Source organism: Uloborus diversus, chromosome 10 (assembly GCF_026930045.1).
Source record: "Uloborus diversus isolate 005 chromosome 10, Udiv.v.3.1, whole genome shotgun sequence".
In the NCBI taxonomy this organism is placed as follows: domain Eukaryota; kingdom Metazoa; phylum Arthropoda; class Arachnida; order Araneae; family Uloboridae; genus Uloborus; species Uloborus diversus.
Genome location: NC_072740.1, coordinates 89,040,225 through 89,065,430, shown reverse-complemented (window position 1 = coordinate 89,065,430; position 25,206 = coordinate 89,040,225). Strand labels below are relative to the sequence as shown.

The 25,206-nt window shown below is 32.1% G+C and overlaps 1 protein-coding gene across 1 annotated transcript in view; it reads left to right on the top strand.

Moving 5' to 3' along the window:
• LOC129231085 (RNA-binding protein with serine-rich domain 1-B-like) overlaps positions 1-23,916 on the top strand; it is a 41,399-nt gene extending 17,483 nt beyond the window's left edge. Inside the window, exons 4-7 of the mRNA XM_054865332.1 lie at positions 842-1,012; positions 10,244-10,491; positions 19,746-19,905; positions 23,282-23,916. Of these exons, the coding sequence (XP_054721307.1) occupies positions 842-1,012; positions 10,244-10,491; positions 19,746-19,905; positions 23,282-23,480 (778 nt within the window). The 3' untranslated portion in view covers positions 23,481-23,916. The remainder of the gene's footprint in view (positions 1-841; positions 1,013-10,243; positions 10,492-19,745; positions 19,906-23,281) is intronic.
• The last annotated feature ends 1,290 nt before the right edge of the window (positions 23,917-25,206 follow it).

Sequence of the window (25,206 nt, the reverse complement as noted above, 5' to 3'; positions counted from 1 at the left end):
TTTTCGAAATTACGATTTTCGTAACGAATTTGTAATCGTGATTGTGATTTTTGCTTTTTTGAAACAAGAGCATTAAGATTTTTCTTCTTTTACTTTAACCTAATTACATTCAGCACATGATGAATTTTCAAGCGATAAATTATAGGGATTTTGCCAACTTAAGGTGCAAAATCCTTTCTTTCGAAAAAAAAAAGGCGCCCACATGCAATTTATTATAACAAGAAAATTATGAAAGGTTTTAATTAATTTCTCACTCTTAATTAATATTAACTCTTATTAACTTATTATTTCTTTTCTGTACTCTAAAATTAATACCACTAAAAACAATTATTGGCTAATTTTTCAAAAAAAATCTCTTATAACCCTACTCCTAAAATTAACAAGTTTTGTTTTGAAAATAGGGGGGGGGGGGCTCTTTTGGAATTTTATGGATGATTTTCAAAGAACATTTTATAAATATGATCGAGCGAGAAAAAAGGAAAGGTTGTGTACTATTTTATTGGTTGGACATCAAACACAAAAGGATATTAAAAATATTATATATGTATCCTCACATTGAAGTTTATTGTAGTCAGTGCACAGTGATGATTTATCCATCTCTTGTAACCACAGATGCATGTATTAATAGCTGGGCTCATACTAACAGAAAAACAAATCAGTCCTTAAATAATGTTTTTAGACATACTACTGTGTGAGTTAATCAGTTTTACACATTTCATGTTTATAAAAAAATAATAATGCTATGATACCTACCTTGTGATAATAATGAAATATTCTAAAACCTAATCTGTATTGTAATTCATAGAAGACCAAGTTTCAATTTGGTGAATTTTCATTGCAGACGTTCAGTATCTTCATCTTCAACTTCATCATCTAGTAGTTCAAGTGATGCAAGACGACGTCGTCGCACACGCACACGTTCCAGCTCTTCATCATCTTCATCTTCATCTTCATCAAGATCTTCTCGTTCTCGTAGTAGAGTTAGTGGTCGCGGTAAACGTAATTTACAAAGGTAAGAAAAAAATATAAGAATGATTCCCCCATTATTTTTTTTCAATTTCAGTTGTATGTGTGTGTTAAGGAGGGGGAGACTAGGTAGTAAGGATGAGGTCAATTTTATTTAAAAAAATATTTCACAAACAAAGTGTAGGCAATTTGATTACACTCATTGCTGAAACTTTCTGAAAAATTGGCATTAACTTGAACCTCATTAAACATCCAGTCTCATTGATAAGCGGAAAGTTGAGGGTGGCAGTTTAACCAGTGGCAGATGGATTTTTAATCTTAAACTCCCAAATTAGAATTTTTGCATCCATGCTTAAGATTTCTTTCTGCATCTTTTCAAAACAAAACAGACATGTGATTTTTGTAAAATAGATTTAAATCGATAAAATCCCTCCGCTAAATTTTTCGAAATTGAATTTCTAAAAACGCATTTACAGACTAATTATGACAATGCTTCGAGCAGTACGGTTCTGGGGCTTTCCCCAAAAAATATTTCAAAATTGAAGTCCTACAAAATGAAGTTTTTAAGCGATATTCGGTGATAAAGGATTTAAACGCTCTCCCCATTAAATTTTTCAAAAATTGTAATTTTTTAATGTTCAGATTTTTTACAGGAGCATTCGGACCTTTGTCCGAAAATTTTTCGTTATGGACATCTTAAAAACATGACTGTAAACCATATTTGTTAATGTCAGGGGTTCGGCAATGTTTCAAAATTGAAGCTCCAAAAAAGCAATCTTAAACGATTCTCGATGTTATTAGAATGCAAGGTGTTAGGTAGTTATCCCCTTTAAAATTTTGAAAATTGAAGTCCTGAAAACAATATTTGAGACGCTCTTTAAAGGTATTGGCGGAGGAAGTGGACTTCCGAATCATAGCATTATGAGCTTTCTTATTTTTAAACCGACTAAAAAAGGGGGACTGTTCCCAAGTTATGTTCTATTTTTCTCTTTAATTGTAAGAAATGTTTTATAAAAACCTTCTACTCGGCCTTCTGTGGTATCACGGGTCGTGCCGCCCTGTGTGCCCCCCCCCCCTCCCGCCTCCACCTCTGATAGCGCCACTGAATTGCAGAAGCTTTAAATACAATGATCAAGCCTTTACCAAATAAATGCAAAATACAATTTAAACAGGCTTGTGTTCAAAGAGGCTTATTTTGAAAGTTTACTTGAAAACAGATACAAAAAGCAAGTACAGAAATTTTTGGGAGACTTAAAATGGCCCTAAAGTGGATAAATTGAACTACGACTCGAAAGCTGTGTTGTACCATATCGATGAGTCTTAAAAAATTAGTATGATGAAAAATATTTACTCTCAGTCCCCGAACTCGAATTTTTATGCAGTTAACTTTGCGTAGTCTTATAATTTAGCATAGCTTATAAACTGTGACGAAAGCATTTAATTTTTGTATTTTTCTAAAATATAACTATCTTTAAATTCCTGCAGTGTCGGATTTTCGATTTTTTAGAACTGGAGCAAATTGCATTATAATAGGAGACTAGTTGGTGCAGTTATAGCTAATTAAAATTTTTCACTAGGATGAGTTCCCTCTAAGCTATGTTAACTAACACCAAAAATTAATCCTTTAAGTGTCAACTACAGGTGGTTTTTTCTTACTCTGTTTTCTGCACAGTTTCAGGTTTACTTAAGATTTTTTTTTTTGGAGAAGGACATTACCCAGTTCCCTTCTTTGAGTCCGCTTTTGCAATTCTCTCCTAGCTTTTCCCTGCGCCTTTCTTCAAGTTCAATTTTTATAAAACAAGAATTTTCCTGCACTCTGTTCTAAAAATCTTTAGGTGCACTTATGATTTTTGGGGGGGAGGGGAACATTTCCCCAGATTCCCACCGTGGATCTACTTCCGCTATTGCAGGCCGAGAAGTCAGTCACCTTTCTCACCTTTAGTCACCTTTTGAAAATTTGGTTACTTTTAGTCACCTTTTGCAACTTTTGTCACCTTTCTCACCTTTCTTGAAATGTCTTACGATTTTTTTTTTTTGAATACTTAAATCCTTGAAAAGTATCTGAATATTAACAGTGAAATTAATTAAAGTAGCATTAAATATGCCCCCCCCCCTTCACCTTGTTGTTGTTTAAGAAAAATAGCTATGCTACCGGAAAATCCGGGATTTTTTTTTTTTTTTTATTGCTTGCAATTGCACCCTATGAGCAGAACCAGTCTTTCTATCCCCCTTCGATCGTCAAAGGCATTTTCCCCAAGTCTCGTCTAAACGCCATTTTGTTTCTCATCGTGTTTCTGGCCATAGAGTGTTGTTCGACTAGAGTTCAGCTGTGCAATTTGTTTCTACACACTTTGTTGAGTGAGTGGTCATCGAATGCAAGTTGTCTTCCATGTTTATCAAATGACATCATCTGAAGTCTCTGAATCTCACGCTCATCTCTAGCCAGGCGCGTTACTTGCTTGTTTTACTTTTACTGACTTCAAAAGTCGCGATTAAGCAGCCACAAGTGGTTCGATTTGAAAAAGGGGTGATGGTTTAAGGAGGCGTGCCTCGATGTCTTCTTTGAGCTGTCTTCTCTGAGCACGGAATAGTGAAAAGTTTTGGTTTGTATTTATAGTGTCACTTTGTGTTTGCACAGAAATGGTTAGTTTGGGTTTTATTTTTGCTGCGCAAGTGCGAAGTGAACTTGGTCTGTGTAAACATTTCTTAACATTTCCTTTTTTGGTGCGTCTCGGAGAATCTCCAAATTTTTTTTCTTTTTAGGTTTCAATGCTTTATATGGCTAGTTCCAGTAAAAATAAAGCTTTTAAAAGCAAATGCTAGCCAAAAGCTTTATTTTATGTAACGGCGAGATTGATTTTATTAAAGTACGGTTTTAACATGGTTTGGTAATGTAATGATTTGGTTCTTCCACATTCATTTCAAAAAGCTGCTGATTTTATAATCCAGAGATTTTATAAGTGGCGGTTAGTGTTTATTTATTTATTGAATCGGAACAAAAAAACTGCTGTAAACCTATTTGGAACAAAATGCACTACGACAGTATTTTTGATAAATGCGATATTATTTTAATAGATTCAATAAGGAATAAATTTATGTTAAAAAAAAAGAAAAGAAATTAAAAAAAAAAAAAACAGCCAACCAAAGAGTCCTGATTGAAAAAAAAACAAACAAAAGTACCCTCACATCGTTATCTTTATCACCCCTATTTTGATCAAATCAAAAGAGACCATGACAGCATTCCTGCTTATTTGTCATTCCTAAGCCTGATAAGTTGGGGATTGCAAATTGACTAGGACCAGTCTAGCTGGGCCCAGAGCCTGTTGCTGGTCGTCACTTTTGTATTTGTAATTATTAATAACTTGATTTAATACTACATTTTTTACCTCCCATGGATATGTCATGGAATATTTTCAGAGCTTGCTAAAAAAATAAAAAATAAATAAAACACGAAAGAAAAAAACATGAACATTTTCAGTCATATGAAATGATATTTTCATCATTTTATTTTTGCATTGTAATTACAATTATCATTTTGTTAAAGTCTGATTTTTCAAATTGGTTTTCTCAGTTATTCTCTACTGTCAAGACTTTCGATTTAATATTTATGCTTTGTATTTACTAAGAAAAAAGAAAGAATGCTGATAATTTTTCAACAAACTAAAAAAAAAAAGAGAAAAAAAAAAATACTAAAAATGTGATTGAATAACATAAATTATATATATATATTTAATAAGCTTACTTTACACTGAAAGTTTTTTGAAAATGTCTTACAATTTTTATTTTACTACTTCTAGCCCTATAATATTCATTTCCAAAATTGTTAAGAAATCTTTACAAGAAATATATAGGCTATTTTGGTAAAAGTCAGTAAAAAAGGATAGTCCTTTTCTGTTTTTTGAGTTCTTAACAAATTGCTTTTGGTCGCCTTTTAGTTACTTTTTTGTCACCTTTTAGTCACCTTTGTTTTCAAATTTGTCACCTTTCTCACTTTTTTCAAAGGCCATCAGCAGTCCTTGGCCTGCTATTGTCACATCGCTTTTCCTGGAGCCTTTTGTCAAGTTCTAAAAACAGAAAATTTTTCCTGTACTTAGTTTTCTAAACAGTTTTAGGATCACTTGGGATTTTGTTTCGGAGAAGGACGTTCCCAGTTCCTTTCTTTGAACCCTCTTTTGCAATTATCCTCAATTTCCTGGCACCTTTCTTAAAGTTAAAGTTTTGGAAAACGGAATTATTTTCCTGTACTCCCTTTTGAAAATTTTTAGGTACACTTGAGATTTTGGAGGGGGAATGTTCCCCCAGTTCCCCTCCCGTGGATTCGTGCCTGAGGAGTTATGATATCGAATCGCGGAGTAGGGTGCTACCGATATTGCTCGGAATTTCAGCCTCACGTTTATAATTAATAACCAATAAACTTTCGGATCTCAGATCTCAATAACTCAAATATTCCTTTATCTCAAAGTTTTCATCAGATCCCTATCTCTTGAGACTGTTGTGTGGGGGGGGGGTGGAAACTTCCCTTAACTCGGAACGTTTTAGCCGGTCCATTGGGACTTAGAGTTGTCAGGCGTTGACTGTAACCTTTTGCAAATGAAATCGGAAGTAATCTCATGGCGCATGCGCCATTTTTTTACAGGCGCATATGTTCATAAATTTTACGCCCTTGAAAAACCTTGAAAAGTTCCCGAAAAAAAAAAAAAGGAGTTCATTTTCCAAGTGCTTGAAAGTCTTGGAAAAGTATGAAAAGCTTCTTTATTCTTGAATTCTCTCAAAATCATTACAAGCAATCTAAAGCATACTTTAGTTTGCTTGTAATTCTTTTAAAAATATTTCATCAGTGCAATTTTCTGAACATATGGTTGATATGCAGTATCGCAAAAAATTGCTTTCGTGTTTGAGGTTTAAATCCTTTTGCATCTTGTAAATATTTTGATGTTTTTTACAATCGGAAGTTATTTTGACATGTGCTACCATAGATTAGCTTATTTTTCGTTTAATTTCAATAATTAACGAAGGAATTAGTTTGGAACCATGACAACATTGAACTTACGCGAACTTCGCGGAAAACTGCTTCTCGCGTTTGAAATTTCAATCCTTTTGCATCTTGTAAATAATTTGATGTTTTTGACAGTAGGAAGCTATTTTGACATATACTACTTTAGATTAGCTTATTTTTCGTTTAATTTCAATAATTAACGAGGGAATTAGTTTGGAAACTATGGCAACATTGAACTTACTCAGACTTTGCGGAAAATGAGTTTTATGTTTGAAATTTCAATCTTTTTGCATTATGAAAATATTAAAATTATTTACCCAATCGAATGTTATTTTCCCAAATGCTACCTTAGATTAGCATGTTTTATGTTTAATTAAGTAGAAAATAAATAAATTTATTTTATGGGAAATATGCCAAAATTTGAACTTGGTTCGTGAAAATTAGCTTTCAATTGTTTTGCATCTAATAAATATTTTTATATTTTTGGCAATTTGAAGTTGTTTTGACATGCTACATTAGATTAACTCATTTTAATTTTTATTTAAATAACTAAAAAATAAATAATTCTAGTTTTGCAAACTTAATTTTAATTACTATTAGCCTATTTTCGGTTATTACTGTCTTTTTTTATAGGGGGGGGGGTGTTAAATGTAAACAATTGAGTGCATAACATTTTAACCGTTTGTATTTGAAACAAATTTTGAATTATAAAATTTTATAAAGTTGAATTTATGTACATCATTTCATTGTCATGATGCCTGCTAAAGAGGGGAATTAGTCCCCCTCCCATAAAAGTTCAAAGCACTCATGGCCTTGCAATCATGGGATTTTTTTTTAAATCTAAGCATTATGATTCTTGAAAATATACTTTGAATATGGAAGTTGCAAAACTAAGCCTCTGATGATCTGCTTCTCTTTGTCATTAAGCATTTCTGACATTTATAGGAAAACTTTCAATACAGCAGATCTTCTATCAAAGTATCTCTTGTAAAAAAAGCAGTTTGTTTTCCTCTACTTTTTATATTACTTCCTTTTATTTATATGTTAGCATTAAATGAAATTTGCATGCAATATTAATAGTACGAATTTAGGATAGTACCTTGAAAAACATTTTTTTTATTCTTGAAAAGTGCTTAAATTTTTTTCTCCCTAAAGAGTATTAACCCTGTGATAAGAGATTAAGTTTAAAATCCAAGTATAAAATAATTTTATTATAAACTCAGTTGAAGCTTTGTTGAAAATCAAAACAATATTTTTTAGGTTTCAGTGTGAGTCATGGGGAAGTGCAAATTTCTCAGCAAATAGTTAGATGAAACTGATGAAAATGGGAACAAAATTAGAGACTAGGGAAAACAATACGTTTTTAATGTTTTTTTTGTTTGGTGTATGATGACGCTATTAAGAAGCATTACATGACAGAAAAACGTAAAAATAATTTTAAACTAAATCAAGATGAAGCGCTGCTTCATCTATCCTTCAGTGAGACTACCAGCATCCCTGGTTCAAGTCAAAATGTATCATTATGCCTATTTAGTTCTAAAGAGACTGTCTTAAGTGCTGAACTAAGTGCCCCCCCCTCATCCAAATATTTGTGTAAATAATATTAATCAATGGATAAAAAAATCAGTTTCACAGGTGATAAAGGAATTGTATCATTATTATAGTTAATTAATGAATTATCTTCACGAATTTAACCCAGCTGGCAACTAATTTGCCTTTTGGTGCTTCCCTGGGTTTAACTATGAGTGGTCCTCCCAAGGTCCTGTTTTTGATCCTAACTGGTTCTCTTTAGTCCCCTTTTTGATTGAAAATGGTCCTTTTTTACCCTTTTCTGAAGCTAAAATGTGTTGGGAGCCCTGAACAAATGTTAGTCTTCCTAAATTGTTAGATGACTATAAAGTACTGTTGGATGATAAACTAGAGGAGATAAATAGTTATGAGTTCAAATTGGAACTTAAGTCAGATGTTACACTGAAATTTTTTTGGTCAAGACATGTTCCGTTCGCTTTGAAAGATCGTGTCGAACAAGAAATTGACAGATTAGAAAGGGAAGGAATCATTGAAAAGGTAGGGACATCTGAATGGGCAACACCAGTAGTACCAGTTGTCAAATCAGATGGGTCAATACGTCTATGTGCAGACAACTCTGTAACAGTAAACCCAAGCTTAATAGTACAACAACATCCTCTACCAAGGTTAGAGGAGATATTTTCATGTTTAAATGGAGGTAAAGACTTTTCAAAATTAGATTTTAAGCAGGTTTACTTGTAATTAAAGGTGCATGAAGATAGTCAAAAACGTCTGACAATTAACACCACAAAAGTTGTTTGAATGCAAAAGACTCATGTATATGCTAAACGTGGCTCCAGCTATTTGGCAGCGCTATATAGACAGTCTTTTCCAGGGAATAGGAGGGGTAAAAGTGTTTATGGATGATGCTCGCATAACAGGATCGACTGACGATGCACATTTTGAAGCACTAAAATTTTTTTTCCAAAAATGCAAAGAGCAGGGATTAAAGTTTAATTTGAGTAATAGTAAATTCTTTGAAAGAGAGATAAAATTTTTGGGTCATAAAATTGATTCCAAGGGTTTGTATAAAACAGACAAAAAAATTTGTTCAATTGCTAGTGCCCCTAAGCCAAAAAATGTGCAAGAAGTTCAAAGTTTTCTAGGGTTAGTGCAATTCTTGTGTGGGGGTGAGGCATATACAAGGAGTAGCAAGAGAATGTAAGAGGGACGGTAAATTTGATTTTTGCCCCAGGCAGCAGAAACCAACGCTACGCCCCTGCATATACCATTTTATTGCAACATCAAAGATCATTTGTTTTATTATCTGTATATGAGCTCAACTTAGTCTGATTTTTGTACTTATTCATATTGATTCTCCCAGATTATTAAGAAATGCTTACAACATATTTCATTAATAAGAATTAACACTTAAATAAGTTAAGTTAAATACACTTAAAATACAGAAAAGTTCTGTAATGTATTATTGTCACGAATGAAATGGGGAATGAAATTGGTTCGTCTGTCTGTAGAAAATTTAATTTTCTGTGATAAAAAACATAAATATGCACCAACAGTATTTCGACTCAGGGGAATAACTTTCAATAAACTTTAAATATTTAAATACATTTTATAGAACTTAAACAAGCAACTAGAAATCCATAGGTAAAAAATTGAGAAACTATCTAGGAGTAATTAGAACATACATAGCTTCATATTATTTCACAGATTTTTAATGGATGAAATTATGTATTATATTTTACTCTTTTTCCAAATAAAAGTATTAGCTTACACCATGTTTTGAAGAATGTAAGCTCACTACACCAGTGTAATACTGCACTTCGAAGTAGGCCTCATTTGTCCATAACTACATGTTTAGAGTTATTTGCAGCAACTTGTGCCCTAGCACTATATTAGTATAAAGTGAGTTTTTTACTTTTAGTCTTGCTGCAGGATTGCACTAGTTGTTTACAATCTATCTCTGATAAGATGACTTCCGATGTGAGAGGGAATAAATGAATTCATTTGTTAAAACAGGTGAAGAAAACCTTGAGTTGCTTTGATAATACCCCTTATGCATAGTGCCAATAAAATATTTTTTTTTTTTTTGCTTTCAACCCAGACATAAATAAGCTTGCACATGGTCAAGGAGGGCATTACAGAATGAAACCCTTACCCAAGTCTGAATCTGCGAGTTTGATCTGAAATGCTTTCATTACATTCTAAATCAGTGGTTCCGAACCTTTTTTAGCCCATCGCCTCTAAAGATTGACTGATACTTATCGTCACCCCCTCCCCTTCCTTGATAAATTGAGATGAAAAAGTCTCCCCTTTTTTTTCATTTTAATTAAAATGACCTTTTCACTTTATAGTACTAGAATTTTCACCACATTGACCTTACGTAATATAGTTTAGAGAATATAAATGTTCTTGTGTTACAATAGAATTTTTGACATAATGGATTTTGAAATCACTTGATTCATTTCTATTATAGTTTGAGAATTTTTATATTGTTTGAATTTAAGAGAGCTTTAATGACCAAGGTTTAATCTATTTTAAGTTTTATACCTTGTTTACCAATGTGAATCTGTTAAAATTATTTCTTTTTTCTTAGAAATTCATTTCATAACAAAAAATTTTGTAGTTCCATTTTTGATGAGTTATCAACAATAAAATCAGCCTGTTTATTTGTTTTTTTTTTTTTGCTCAGGATATGTTAGTTATCATTTTAGCTGAAAAAATGAGAGCATAATTTTGGAACGTTTTATTTAGGTCACCTACTCCAAAGAGAAGACCTCGAACTCGTAGTCCATCACCTCGCTTAACAAAAATCCAAGTCCATCATCTGACCAGAAATGTTACAAGGGAACACTTGCGTGAGATATTTAGCACGTATGGAGCTTTGAAAAGTGTTGAACTGCTAGTGGATCGTGATAGGCCTTATTTATCTCGTGGATTTGCTTATATTGAATATGAAAACACTGCGGATGCTGAAAAGGCGATGATGTACATGAATGGAGGTAAAGTATCTTTTTTTTCTTTTGCTTCGGTTAATTCTTGTTCAAGTTTTAATTTAATAACAGATGCAATATTTTACTATGTGGGGAGAAGATAGAGCAGATTAATGCAGGAAAGTTAATTTAATTATTTATTGTTAAAATACTGATTGAATTTTTAATTTTTGGCTTTGTCAAGGCATTACTGTAGAGTATTGTGATACTAATCCAAAAAATAAATAAATAAATAAGATGACTGTTACAAAGCAATTTTGATTTAAATAAAATGGGATTAGTATCAATCTGTCTCACCTACAGGGCAGTGCTGCAGCTAGTGATATTAATGGAATATGATTGAAAAAGAAAATATATTTCAATATTATTTATGAATGCTTGAATCTTAAGAGATTGCAAAATTATTCTTTTAGTTGGCTTGTCTCAAAAATCACATACAAGAAGCATTTTGTCCTTAACAAATGAACTCTCTGTTAATCTTCACCAGTACATGTTTATGATATAGCATAGGAAAACACATTAAATTACAAATGAAAGATTAGTGTTTATGTCTATGCTTTTACATGTTATGCATTTTTGGGCAGTTGTAAAAACTTGCCAAATTGTGTATTTGTAAGGTTAGATTGTTAGTAAAATTTGTAAGCTGTATTGTCAATATCAAGTTAGTAATCAATATTCCAGGAACACCATCAGTAGATTTTCAAAATAGGATATTTTAGAAATAGCATCCCCACCATATTTTTTTCAAACCATAAATTCTATCTATTTTTGGAAAAAAATGTTCTAAACGAAGAAAATGCAATTTAAGTTTTTGAACGATTTCTTTTTTTAAAGACCTGACATTGCTGTTTCTTATCAGATCACAGTTTTTAATTCAATTCATTTCAATCAAGAAATTTTTTTTCTCAAAAATTCATTTCACATATAAAATAAAAGGAACTTAATTACAAACACACCCTTATATATTTCCCTGTATAACTCCTTGATTGAGTAGATGGGAGTAAAAGCTATAACAATAGCTTGTTTTATTGGTGCATACTCATTCCTTAGCTTTATTTTATTATATAGATATACTAGCAGTACCCGCACGACCAAAAACACATAAAAAGATTGAAGTAGCTTTAAAACTCAAAATAGTCCTTCAGTTATATAATTCATTGCTTAACGCACCAAGCAATCATGCTACTGTAACCCTGCCTTTTAGTGAGTGAAGCAATTTTTTTTCTGCAATTAAAAATATTCCACCAAATAAACAATATCATAATAAAAACGTAATAAAGAACAATCACAATTGAATAATACCACAAATCAAATTATTTATTTAGATAAGTAACTATCTGCAATTATAAGAACAAGTTAAAGAAATAAGGAAAGCAAAACCCAATAGAAAAATCTTACAAAATCAAATTATGAACGTGAATATTGAAAAAAAAAATCGCATTAAAAAATCAGTTTGCTGACCACAGCAGTGTAGCCGACCACATATTTCAACCACACAGCATGGTTCCTCGTAGCTACAGTCGAGTCCCGACTTATGCGAGAGATGCGTTCCAAGACTCCTCATATAAGTTGAAATTTCGCGTTGTGAAAAAATACATATACAAATTTTTTTAGATACATACCAAATTCTTTTAGACACTTATAAACACTCTCAAACTGCTTTAAAGCACTACAGTTTCTTACATAAAGAACTGAACTTTTACTGTATTTAAAAAATAAAAACTTTCATTCAAAATGAAATACTAAGATGCAAAAAATGAATGATCAATGGGAGGGAAGACATAAAATAAAACAACACGGTACACACAGTATGTAGCAATAATAAAATGCTGCAGTATATTAGTACTGTACAGTGTGCAGTAGGTACAGTAACATTTTTATGAGTTAAAAAATGAAGATAATGATTTATGTTCTATGATCAGATAGTTATTCTTATCTAATACATATTTTTAAATATGGTTGCTTCGCCTTTTCTATTTCAATTTGTAGGAACAGCCCCTCTTCCTGATCTCTTTAACCCGTTCGGGACGGCAGCTCGCCGAAGCCAGCGTTCCCTCTGGACGGCAGCTGTTACACGCGGACTGTGCGTACAGGCTGGGGCAATTTCTCCCGCTAAGCCTAATTCGCAGTTTCGGAAAGTACGCATTACATAACAATGAATAAAATGTGCACTTTGCTTAGTAACGAAACCATTTTTTAATATATGATAAAATGCGTATGTCATAATTTCAATCATAACAAAAAAATTTAATGAACTATAAAAAAATACAAAATATATTGTTTTTTACTGTAACTAAGATTATTAAAATTAGACAATATGTTTTGCACATAACAGGAAAAATATTTGCGCTTAATTTTTGTGAAATACTTGAAGAATATTGTAACAATTCATATTTTAAAGCCGCATGAAAAATTTCAAAGCACTGAGCAATGTGCATTGAGCATTTTACACTCATAGGTAGTGTTAAGTCTTTTATTCTGCTTCGAGCAAACGACACATCTCCGTCTAAATTCTTTGCCTTCTTTTTCAGCGTATAATTTTAGAAAATATCTACTGTATGAAGAACTAAAATAAAAATAATTTATAGTTGTTTCAATGTGGTCCGAAAGATCCATAGATGGTTCAGTCATAAATTTAGATATTTCCTCCTCGTAAAGATGACGTGTTCACCATGGATACACAAATGAATCTAAAAGTAAAACCCCTTTTTAGAATATCTCTCATGAAATCCCATTATAAATGTAATCAAAACTAGAAACATCCATTTCAAAATGAGTATGCGTTTCCCTTTTCATTTGCTAGCACATGTTTATATTTTTTTTCACGAAATCCAATAAATCACAGACACTTGACGGTCTTTATTCTGACATCAGAGAAAGAAATACTAATGTTCTAGACCAATGATCTGGTCGGAATATGGATAAGTAACGCCATCTGATAGTAAACATTTCATTCCGAAATCGAGCCGCACACTTGCGTCGCTCGGATTCTTGAGTATCATACGCCTGAACGCAAATACGCGAGATTCGGACGGGACGAGCAGCCGCCGCTGACACAAACGTGTGTCGTTCGTCCCGAACGGGTTAATCCACAATACAAGAGCAGCTTCCAATTTCATAATATTTACTTTGCTAGACTGTTTTTCAAGCTTAAATATTGAAACTAAATTCTGAACTTTTAGGGATATCTTTTTGTTTTGACTTTTAACTGTACGCATGGAAGCATCACTCATATTTATTGTCACGCTACCGTCGACGTTTTGTAGTTGTTCAAGCATTTCGAGAATGTTAAGCCTTTTTTTTAAATCAAAAACTTTATTTTTTTTCTCATTTTCACAAAGTTAAGATGAAGGTGCCATTAAGGTACCATTATATTTCATCAACTTTAATATTTAGAATTAAAAAAATAAATAAGTGAAAGATGCTGAGTAGTTATTTGGTGCACCAACGATGCAATGGATACACTAGTTTAATGTGGAAACTTTCCCTGTCAGTGATGCTTAAAGGGATGTAATAACATTCACGAAATCAATATTTAGTGGCCAATAACAATGCCGATACTTCCTTCTAAAACATTTGTGTTAGGGACGAAAAGTTCAAGTTAGCTCTAAAATTCGTAACTCGTGAAAAATTCGCGTTATAGCCATTTCGCATAAGTCGAATCGCATTGTAGTGGGAGTCGACTGTATTGACACTGTCGGCCAGCGCCCTCTCCATGAATTAACTTACCCCGCCTTCTATTAAGAATTCGTAGAACTAAATGTACCTGCCATCTGGTAGGAATTCATAGAACTAAACAATTAAAACATATAATTTGCAATTACAAATATTTTGGTCAATCTGATTAAAAAAAATAGCCTGTAGCTTTCCTCTATAAATGGACTATTCAACACAAAAATAATTTTTCAATTCGAACCAGTAATTCCTGAGATTAGTGTGTTCAAACAAACAAATCAACTCTTCAGCTCTATATTGTTAGTATAAATTTTTGCCATTAATTAAGATACTTAAGATCCTTTGAAGCTGATGTGCTCATAACTAGTCAAGTAAAATTAAAATATTTCAGTTATGGGCACACATGACCATAATTTTTTTTTTGGCCATTCTTACTGCAAATTATTATTTAGAATTGATGATAAAACATAAGCTAAATTTGGCAGACGATAAATAAAAAATGCAGCAGTAGAATAGTTCTATTTGTTTTATTTAGTCATTAATTTTTGTTGCTGTTCAGCCGAACTTTTCAAAATCGATTCGTCAGTTATCCATTTTTTTTAATTTTAATGTTGCTTGAATTGATAAGTTGAAATTTGATTATATGATTAGAAAAATAGGTGTTTTAATATGGTTAAATACTTTTTTGGGGTATTTATTGAAAATAATTGAATTCACCCAGCATGACCATTACTAATTTTTAGTATGCCCATAATAAGCAAGTGTAACCATAACTGGTCAAACCAGTATATATATTTATATGTATATATGTATCTATGTGTGTGTGTGTGTGTGTGTGTGTGTGTGTGTGTGTGTATATATATATATATATATATATATATAATAAAAGTGAAAAATATTGAAAAGACCACACTAGTTTGAGCTCTAGTTTATTGTTTTTAGTTTAGCAAGTGGTGCTTTTGCACAATGTTACTCTATATTGCATGTACTGGAGCTTAAACATTCTCTTTTAGTTCATAGTTAAATTTTTGGTCTTTTGACCATAATTAATGAATCCTCCACGGCTGATGAGCTCTGGATTCATACTTTATCTTTTCCTATTTAATAGCTGTTTGCAATTTTCCTTTTTTATCATCATTAATTATATATAATTTGTTTAATATTTGAAATTCTGTTTATTTAATTTTATATATGTATTCATAGTCAAAAATTAATAAAAATTTCACAGTTTTATTGCATTTCTATAAGTTCCAACAGCATAAGAATTAGTTTTTTCTATGAACTAGAACTGAAACAGCACAGTTTGTCATCAATCAAAAAAAAAAAAAAAACCCTGAGCCATGCCCATAACTAGTCTTTACTGTATGTGGGACTTGTTCGGTCAGTTAATGAAGTTAATGACTGATACCAAAAATTTACTTTTAAAGTCAAAATCTGAATATATACAACATACTTTGCATCATGGCTGCAGGATACACAGTTCTGCAATTTGCTGGTACAATCTATTGAACTATATTCAAATTAAATACTAGCATTAAAATGAAACATGCACTTTTTCTGAATTAAATTATATATAAAACAATCCTTTTTCTCCCATATATTTCAAGAAATAAAATTTATTGATGCTTACTGTTTTGTTTGCTGAAATTAGCAGGCATTGCAGCATTCCTATATTCCTATATTTTCAGTTTCCGCTTCTTTTTTTTTTCCTTTTCCCTTGACTTTTAGCTACTGCCTTTTCCGCGAGCCCCGCGCAGACGCCATTTTGATAGACATAGTATGTCAATCTAAACGAAGGTTTATTATCATTATTTTTCATGTTAGATAACCTTTAGATATTTGCATGTTGCATATCATTGTTCCTTAACAAACGCTAGAATCCGTGACGTAACTAGTCTTGGAATAGAGAACGGCACGTGTAGTGGGCGTTGCCCATGACGTGACTGCTTTGACGTCGATCCTTCTAGAACATGTGACGTGCACACGCTTTGGACTTGGCCACTGAAGATCACGATCTGGTAGCATTGAAGTGAAGATATGCTAATGAGATTCGGAATATAAGCGAAGCTGTTATCAGTTGATCTCGCTCTCACTTCTTGCACAGCCTAGACGCGTTGGCTCATGTCAGGCAAGCCAACTTGCTGTTTGTTCAGCAAGCTTAGGCTGTTAGACTTTTATGTTTAATTGAAGTAGTATGAGGTTTATCCATTGAAGACTTCATTCCTCATGAACGATAGTCGGGTCAATTGATAATTACTTATTAGTCTAGGTCAACGGGGTATTTGCAATAATAGTATACTTATTCTTATTTGCTTTTTGTTAAAGCCATATACTTTGTTTTTATCTCTTAATAAATTAATTGATGTTTACTGAGCTATTTGTCTTCAATTATACTGATTCACGAACTCGAATTTCACACTCTGCTAAATGTATTTATTACGTTGTTTGGGTAAGAGTTAGTTTTAATCGTACCTTCCCATCCAACACATTTTATCTTTCCTTCCATGCTTCTTCCTGAGCGGAGCAATGTTCAACTTTAGCTCTTCTGCTCAGTTCAATTCTGCACACATGAAGCTCCTGCGCAAGTCCTCAAAACTCTGCTTTCGAACTTGATTTCGCTAACTTGGGCGATCGTGATGGGCGCATGCGCTGTGACGTGCGTTTGACGCATGCGTTTTGACGACGTCATTCTAGGAAGGACTCGCTGACTAAGTCTCCACAAGCGCGATTTTTTAATGGAACTTTGTGTTTGGCAACGGCGGATTGTTTTGGTTTCAATTGTGCGGAATGTGGGTGCTGCAGTTTGCGTATCAACTAAACGTTCTTTGCAATAATAATGCCTCCGAAGAGATCGCACAAGTATGTTTTCAAAAAAGAATACGCAACGCTGTTCCCGATTTTAAAGGAATGCATACTTTTGGGTCAATCCAAACCAAAATTGGGTCTGCTTTGTGGCCCCTTCAAAAATTCCGAATTGTAAATGCGGCCCCATTCACAAACTTTCATATCATATAATAAATATACGAAGCTACGTTATAGGGTCAATCTGGAACCATCTTTTTTTTTCAAACCAGAAAGCTACCGGACGAGCATGTGAAACATAGTCGCTATATTTGGTCATTCACATGATTTAATTAGACAAGATGCTTAAGTGCCTAAGTTTATAAGGACAAAGAACAATTGGATATTTATTTACTGCAAACTAATGAAAATAATGCAAAATGTGCTGTAAATATTTTTTTTTTTCGATTATTTTAATGTTTTCTAGAGAAATGAAAAACGTAATATTTAATATTTCATCTTATCCTCATTGGTCCCTAATGTGCTAAAAAACTATATCTTTCCTCTAAATAGTTGTTTTATGAGGATTTTTTTTTTTAATTCTTTTTATGCTACTAGTTAAAATATAGATTGATTTAGTCACCGTTTTTGGTCATTCCCTAGATGGAAGTAGACAAGACTTAAGTGCCTAAGTTTTCAAAATCGAAATTGGAAGTTTATTGCTATGAAAACTATTGAAAATACCGCAAAATGTACCAGAATTTCTTTTTCTTTTCTTGGAGAACTTATTTTCTTGAAAAATCCAATTTTTTATCTTTAAAATTTTATTTTCAGAATATTATTTTATCTTCATTGCTTTGGACGCTAATGTGCTGAAAAATGACTATTTCATCTAAATTGCAATTTTTGGGGGATTTTCAATTATTTACAAAAAATTTTATGTATCCGATTCAAAAATCTATTATCTTAAATTTTTCGCGTTTTTGCCATGTTTGGTCATTCTCAAGATCGAAGTAGACAAGACTATTAAATGCCTAAATTTCCATAAACAGAATATTAGATGCTTATCTCAAAGCAAACTATTGAAAATAACAAAGTGGTGTCATAAATCATGTTTTTTTTTTCTTTTAATTAATTAGTTTCTTGAAAAGTGAAATTTTATCTGCACAATTGCATTTGATTCTCATTGTTTTGGAGGCTTTGCTATGAACTTAAAAAAAAACTATTTCATCTAAAATGTAGTTTCTTGCCGACTTTTCATCTATTTATTTTGAAATAATTCAAAAACCTATTTTAACTTAAATTTTCCAAAAAGCATGTTTCTGTAAACAAGTGCAAGGTTCTATTTATATTTTTTTATGAAAGTAGTAAAAACTTACCGCCCCCCCCCCCTCATTTTTCGTTCTTTAAAACTTGGTGACAGTGGTGGCCACTGAGTTTTGTAGGTCTGGTTTATTTTAAACTAAGGTGGAATTAGTCACTAATATTTCAGCTGGTTTATTTTGCTTTAATGACCAAATACTTCTAAATCAAATATATATTTTACTGGGTGCCTTTGAAAGTCATGAGAAATGGTGGATTTCAAATATGATCGAATTTGGGACTGAAAAGGCCGGATTTTCAGAAACAAATGTTCAAAAAGTATCATATCAGAGATTTTTCTGAGAAAAAAACATTGTATACATTTAAATTTTTAACTTACATACATTTTAATTTTTTCCAGAAAAGAAAAGGAAATTCACAATAATTACATTTTCACAAAAATAAAGAAAATTTACAAAAATATTTTGCTTTTTCACAAAATAGGGACTCAAAAAATAAAACCTGGATTGACTCCTGATATTACTGTGTGACATGTGACTTTGATTTCAGCATGGCACATGGAAAGATAATGCACATGTTTTAACAACTTATAAAACTTTAAGTTCTACTTTTACTGCATTATCAAGTGATAACATAATTAGAACAGAACTTTTATTCATGAATAAATATTTAAATTTTTTTCTTAAATGAGAGTGGGAACCCTGGAATAGTCATGTACAAAATGCAATGCAAAAATTTAATTGCGCAAAAGCTGTAACTTCATTGTAACATGTGTTTCGCTTGTGAAAATGTGTTTTAAATTGATTATGTGAAGGTTCTTAATTTGAATTCAAATTAACCGATTTGTTAACATAGACATTTGAAACAAAGTAGAATGAGTCTTTTTGTTGAAATTTAATTCATTGCACATTCTAAGTATTGTTAGTGTTGCTGCTGTTTTCAAAAAAAAAAAAAAATCATTTATGGATTTTTTAAAAATTATTATTTTGAACTTGTAAAAGTAGAAAGAATCTTTAGTGAGCAACTTATGTTTAGAGATTGATTATGGACAGTAATACAGTTATTTTAAGAAAGATTTGTGTTCACCTACAAAGAAATTCATCTTAATTTTTTTATTTTTAAAGAAGAACGCCTTAATCTGCTATTTAGTACAAATTACAGTTTTACTCTTTTTTTTTGTAAAATTAATTTTGTGTGTATTTTTAGACTTTTTTATGCGTATGTATTGCACTTATGTCAGGTAGTAGTGTTATTACATGTTTTTTATCGAATAGTAGTATTGCATTTTGAAAAAAAATGTCATACTTGCTAGTATCTGTATATCATGTTTTTTTTTTCAAAACATTCCTATATTATTTCGAAACATTCCTATATTGTTGTCAGAAAATTCCTATATTTTCCATCAAATTCCTATATTTTTTTCAGAAAATTCCTTTATTTTCCTATATTTTTGTTGGCAAATGTCACTTCTATCCCTGAATTAGGTCAAATAGATGGCCAAGAGGTTGCGGTAACTGCTGTCCAATTTCATCCTGCTCCACAGAGGCTTCGTGCACCAAGACCATCCCCAAACAGGTTCAGGAGAGCTCCATGGCGGCGTTCTCCCCTAGGACGCCCAAGAGATTATAGGGGACGTAGTAGAAGGTAATATTTTTTATAGTCAATTAGATTTTAAGCTACTCAACTCTTGATTGGTTAAAAATAAAAGTATTCATTAGTTTTGAAAGTTTTCTACTTATAATCATTTCAATTATTTCATGTGCTGTGAAACTTGCTGATTTCAATTACATAAAAATGTAGCAAGTTATGTGTCAAAGATTTTTAGCCCTCTATAGCGCAGAAGAGTTTACATTTCATGTCTTCATCTGGTATACAACAGGATCCCCCCCCCCCCCCCCGAGAGCTAGGGCGCTCACCCTAGATATCACAAACCCCCTCGCCTCCCAAAAATAAACCACAACAACTCCCCCTAAAAATTTCGATGGTGCAGTCTGTGTCATGAACCCCCCCCCCCCCCCTCAGGTGGGCACCTCTGTATGCTAACAAGAATGAGAACTTTTTGTCAGTTGTCACATTTCTTTCTTCTAAAATTGTTGAAGCTATTCTCTCTTTTTCCATCATAAGTTCCGCTAGTGGTTCTGTTGTGCCCAATTGTAACATTTTATAAAATAATTTTTGGAAATGGAAGAAAGGATGGTTACTTTTGCATTAGATGTACAACTGGGAAATCTCCACAGTTTGATTGGTCAATCAATGTGATGTGTGCACTATAAAAAATTTAAAGGCTAAAGCTATTTATTTCATCTTTTTTGTTTTTGACCAATTGAGCTCTTTTTTAAAATTAATTTTCACAGTGGTATTTTTTCATATTCAATATTGACCATGAATGGCAAAGAATGCATTTTAAGAACATAAACTAATGTCTTGGATTGCGAAGTCCTTCTTTTAGGGATTTTCTGGCTTTTTGACGTTTTGTGTTTGCTTTGTAAAATGTTCCTCCTTTTTTGAAGTTTTCAGTGCTTGCATTACTCCCATGTTTCATTTAAATAAAAAAAAAAAAAAAATAAAACTATGCAGTAATACCTCTTTAAGGGACACATCTATTTTCGGGATATTCTTTTCTTGTCCTAGTCCCTTTGCATAGGGACCTCCATGTATTTGACTCCAATTAAAGGACAGAGAAAAATTACAAAAAGTCATGTATGATTGAGTGAGAAGTCTTGAATTACTTGGAATTCAAGGTTCTCTTTTTGCCTAAAAATTAACTTTTTTTTAAATGTAACATGCGCAATGAAGCAAGTATGTATTGTAAAATTCTTGCTAAAATTTACATGCATGCTTTTCTATCACAGTAATTTATTCACTTCGGCTCAGCTTGGAAGGATAGTGGACGTCCCATAACAAACTTTATGTTGAAAACTTGAAATGTGTATACTAATTGTAACTTACTTTACATTGTATTTCCATCATAAATTACATGACACCAAAGAAATTCATGTCACCAATTGCAGTCAAACTAGCTTTTAACAAGTCCTTATTTAACGAGAACCCGGATTTAGTGAGGAAATCAGAAAGATTTTTTGGTACCATGTTAAGTCTAAGGGAGCAAAACTCGCTTTTAATGAGCAAACCCGCTTAAAGCGATCAATGATTTTGTGTTTCAATAAATTTCTATTGACTCCGTATCAGCTTAATCTTTCTTGGAAAAATTTCTTCAGTGCTCTGAAGATAAATGAAAGTTAGAGTTTTTTTTTTTTTTTTTAATTTGTGGAGTAGAGAAGTATTAGAAAATTCTACATTTGTTGATACCAATGTTATCACTCTCAAAATATACTTCTGAGCACGAGAAAGGGACAATCAGGCAGTTCAAAGCAAATTAACCAGAAATAGTAATAATAAACAATAAGTAGTAATCAAGTATAAACTTTTAGGATTTCTTCCACAAACTCATTTCTTACGAGCTGTATGTTTTTATAACAAACTCCTATATATTTTGCTATAAAACTCCCATATTTTTCTTTTTAAACTCCTATATATTTTTTTCCATTTGCTATGAGCCCTGATTATACTGAGTTAATTCACGCAATACATCACCTCAAACACCTCCTAAGAGGGGACACCTTTATTTAAGCGACAAATTGAGAGATTCTAATGTATTTCTGATATCTTTCTTGTCTTCAGTCCCCACTTTCTTGTTTTTTCTGATCTTCAGCTACCGTGACACACTTCAATCAGTCGTGGAACATGCTGTTTCTCGATTTCAACTTGTTACAGAAAACGGGGTACATCATACTGAACATCTTTTACGCCAGTCTCACGAAAATTAAAGACCGATTTGATTTTTACTGATGCTTTTTATGCGGTTTTTGGCCTCAGGACAATTAAAAACCGATTTTTTCCATCCGATGTGATATGACCTTGCCGTGTTGGATGGGCTTACTTAACTAAGTATCACACCTGTACCCTCGTGCACGCTAAGTAGTACAGTGTTTTAATGTATAGTTTACACCTTAGGCAATATTTTATGATTTATTTGTCATTTGTAGTCGACCACTATTAAATTATGATGCTTACAGCGCCATCTGTTGTTAAAAATCTTAACTATCTTCTGCCATCAAGTTCCCCCCTTCTTCGATAATATTCCATTGAAGTTTGACGTCATTCTGACCAGTGGTTTTATTTTTACAGCGTTTTGAAAATGGAACTTTAATTATAATCACCCTCTATATAACACAAAAACCTGTATATCGCAAAAGCTCTGGTCCCAAGGTGTGCGTTATAACGGTCTTCTACTGTATCTTGTAAATAGTGAAACTCACTTATTTTTACTATTAATTTAGCTGTTGAAAACCTAACAATAAAATCTTCCGAAGAATTCATTTCAAATTCCAAATAAATATTCATTGTTGTCACTTATGCTATGTGTCTATACATATTTATATACTTAAAAGAAAATAAGATGTTTCTGCAGATTAAAATAATATTTATGCTACTGCCAAATTTATTTACACAGCCACCATAGGTGGCTTCTTGGGGAAAAAGACAGAATGTCATAAAAAGTAAATTGTGAAAAAGTCAAACCATGAGTATTAAAAAATTAACCTTTGTGATTAAATTATAAATGTGTCTTATTAATGATAATTCATAAATAAGCTTTTATAAGTATAATAATACAATTAATTTTCCTGGATGTTGTAACAAACTATTCTGTATTTGCTTTCAATTCTGCCTTACATCTGGCTATGCAGCAGTTATTTGTACCTATTATGATGTCTGTACTAAATTGGTTCATTCCTTAGGACCAGTAATTATCTCAAGTTGCACTACTGTAATTTATATTTTTTGATTCATGTAATGTATAATTGATCTAAATAGTTTAATATTTTTGTATTCAGTAATTTATTACATGTTTAATTTTGTTTATGATAAAACTCATTGCTTTATTTACCCATACAATGTCATTTTTGTCTTTCATATATTTTACTTTATCTTAAATGTAGCACATGATTTAATTTTGCAGGTCGATCCCTCACTACAGAAGGAAATCACCAAGGAGATCACCAAGGAAATCTCCAAGGAGATCACCTAGGAAATCTCCAAGGAGATCACCAAGGAAATCTCCAAGGAAATCACCAAGGAAATCTCCAAGGAAATCACCACCTCGTTCCAGGTCAAGTTATAAAAGAAAGTACCGATCAAGCAGTAGTTCATCTCGGTGATTGTACAAAAAGCTGCAGCATTAAATGTTAAGCATTCATGAACTATACAGGGTGTTCCAGAATGCTGTGTGCAAACTTGAAGGAGAGGTAGAGAACAATGTGGCAAGGCAAAAATTATATTGGAACATATGATGGGAAAAGTGCTGATGAGCTGCAATACGAGCTACACAGGTTACATAAATTTGTAACCTGTTTCACATCTGTTTATTTCTGGCTTTGTGTGAATGTAGTTCGTCAGCACTGCATTTCGATCATATGTTCTGATATAACTCTTGCTTTCCATTATATTCTCTACCTCCCCACCAAGTTTGTACATGGCATTCTGGGACATCCTGTATATGCATCAGCATCATCTTTGTATTCTTTTACTAAAATTTTACTTCAAAACTTCTTGAATTGTATTAAAAATACTATAAAAATAAAGTAATTCAATAATTTGGCAGATGTTTTGTTGTTTTCAAAATATTTACACTTTTTAATGCTATACCATTGAAAATTTTAAGTTTATGGTTAGAATTGTTCAAAAATAGAATTTTCATGGATCAAATTTCTTGGTTGATGAAATATTGCCTATTTTAAAGTGAAAAATAATTTTAGAGTAACTATTTAGCTGCTATCAAGTTAGGATTTTGGAATATGAAATGTAAGTTTCATCCAGAATTGTCACTTTTCTGAAGTAATCTCAAAAATGATTATCATGCAGATTTTTTTTTTTTTTTTTTTTTGGTTCTTCTATATTAAATTTATTTTTATGTTGTTCTTTCTTAGACTTGGCCTTTTTTTTTTACATTCTTCTTTAAAATTGAAGTTGTAGTTCTGTTAATGACTCCAGTTAGTACTGGGGGGAGGCATTTTTCAAGGAGGAGGGGGGGAGAAAGTATATAGATATGTATAACTACACTATATGATCAAAAGTAGCAGCACTTTCAAAAATTCACATTTCTAAGAATTTCTTGAGAAGTAAGAGACCAATTGTTCTGTAACCTAACTGTTGTCACATAAAAGTTATGCTTCAGCCGGCATTTTTCAATGAAATTAAGTCACCCATTTAGGGGACAAGCAACAAACTGAAGAATTAAAAAACATTTTTAGATTATCTTTTATCGTAAATAGCTGGGAATAAGCTACAAATTTCTGCAATTAGTTTGTTTACTAAGTAAAATTATTTTTTATATTTTCATGGAAGTATCGCTTAAATTCAAATATATAAACATTTCATTAAAAAATACCAATATAACCCAGAGTTTTCCATCTAACTGGACCAAACTTTTAGAAAACTTGGCAGCACGCAAGAAAATCCCTATAATAAAATTTGATGAAGTATGAAAATTTAAAGCAATTTCTTAGCAGGCACATGTACAAAAGATACCAAATAACTTTCAGAATTCCGTAGTCAAATAAATTTAGCAACTTATTTTAAAAAAATCTAGTTTTTAATGTCATAAAAACTTAAAAGATAATGGCAACCTAATGAGCTTAATTTCGATTACTTTTGGATCGGGGACGAATCATAAGAAATTGTTCATGCATGCTTTTTATCATGATCACACTGAATGATTCCTGGCAAGTGTTGCAAATTTGCAAACTACACAGACTGAAAATAAAAAGTTGGTTTTTTTTTTCTGCTCCACCTTCTTACACTCATCTTAGAGGCTTAAGATGCTCTGGAGAAATATTCAACCTGAAACCTGCAAATAGTAAATTTATGTTAAATGAACAAAAGCAT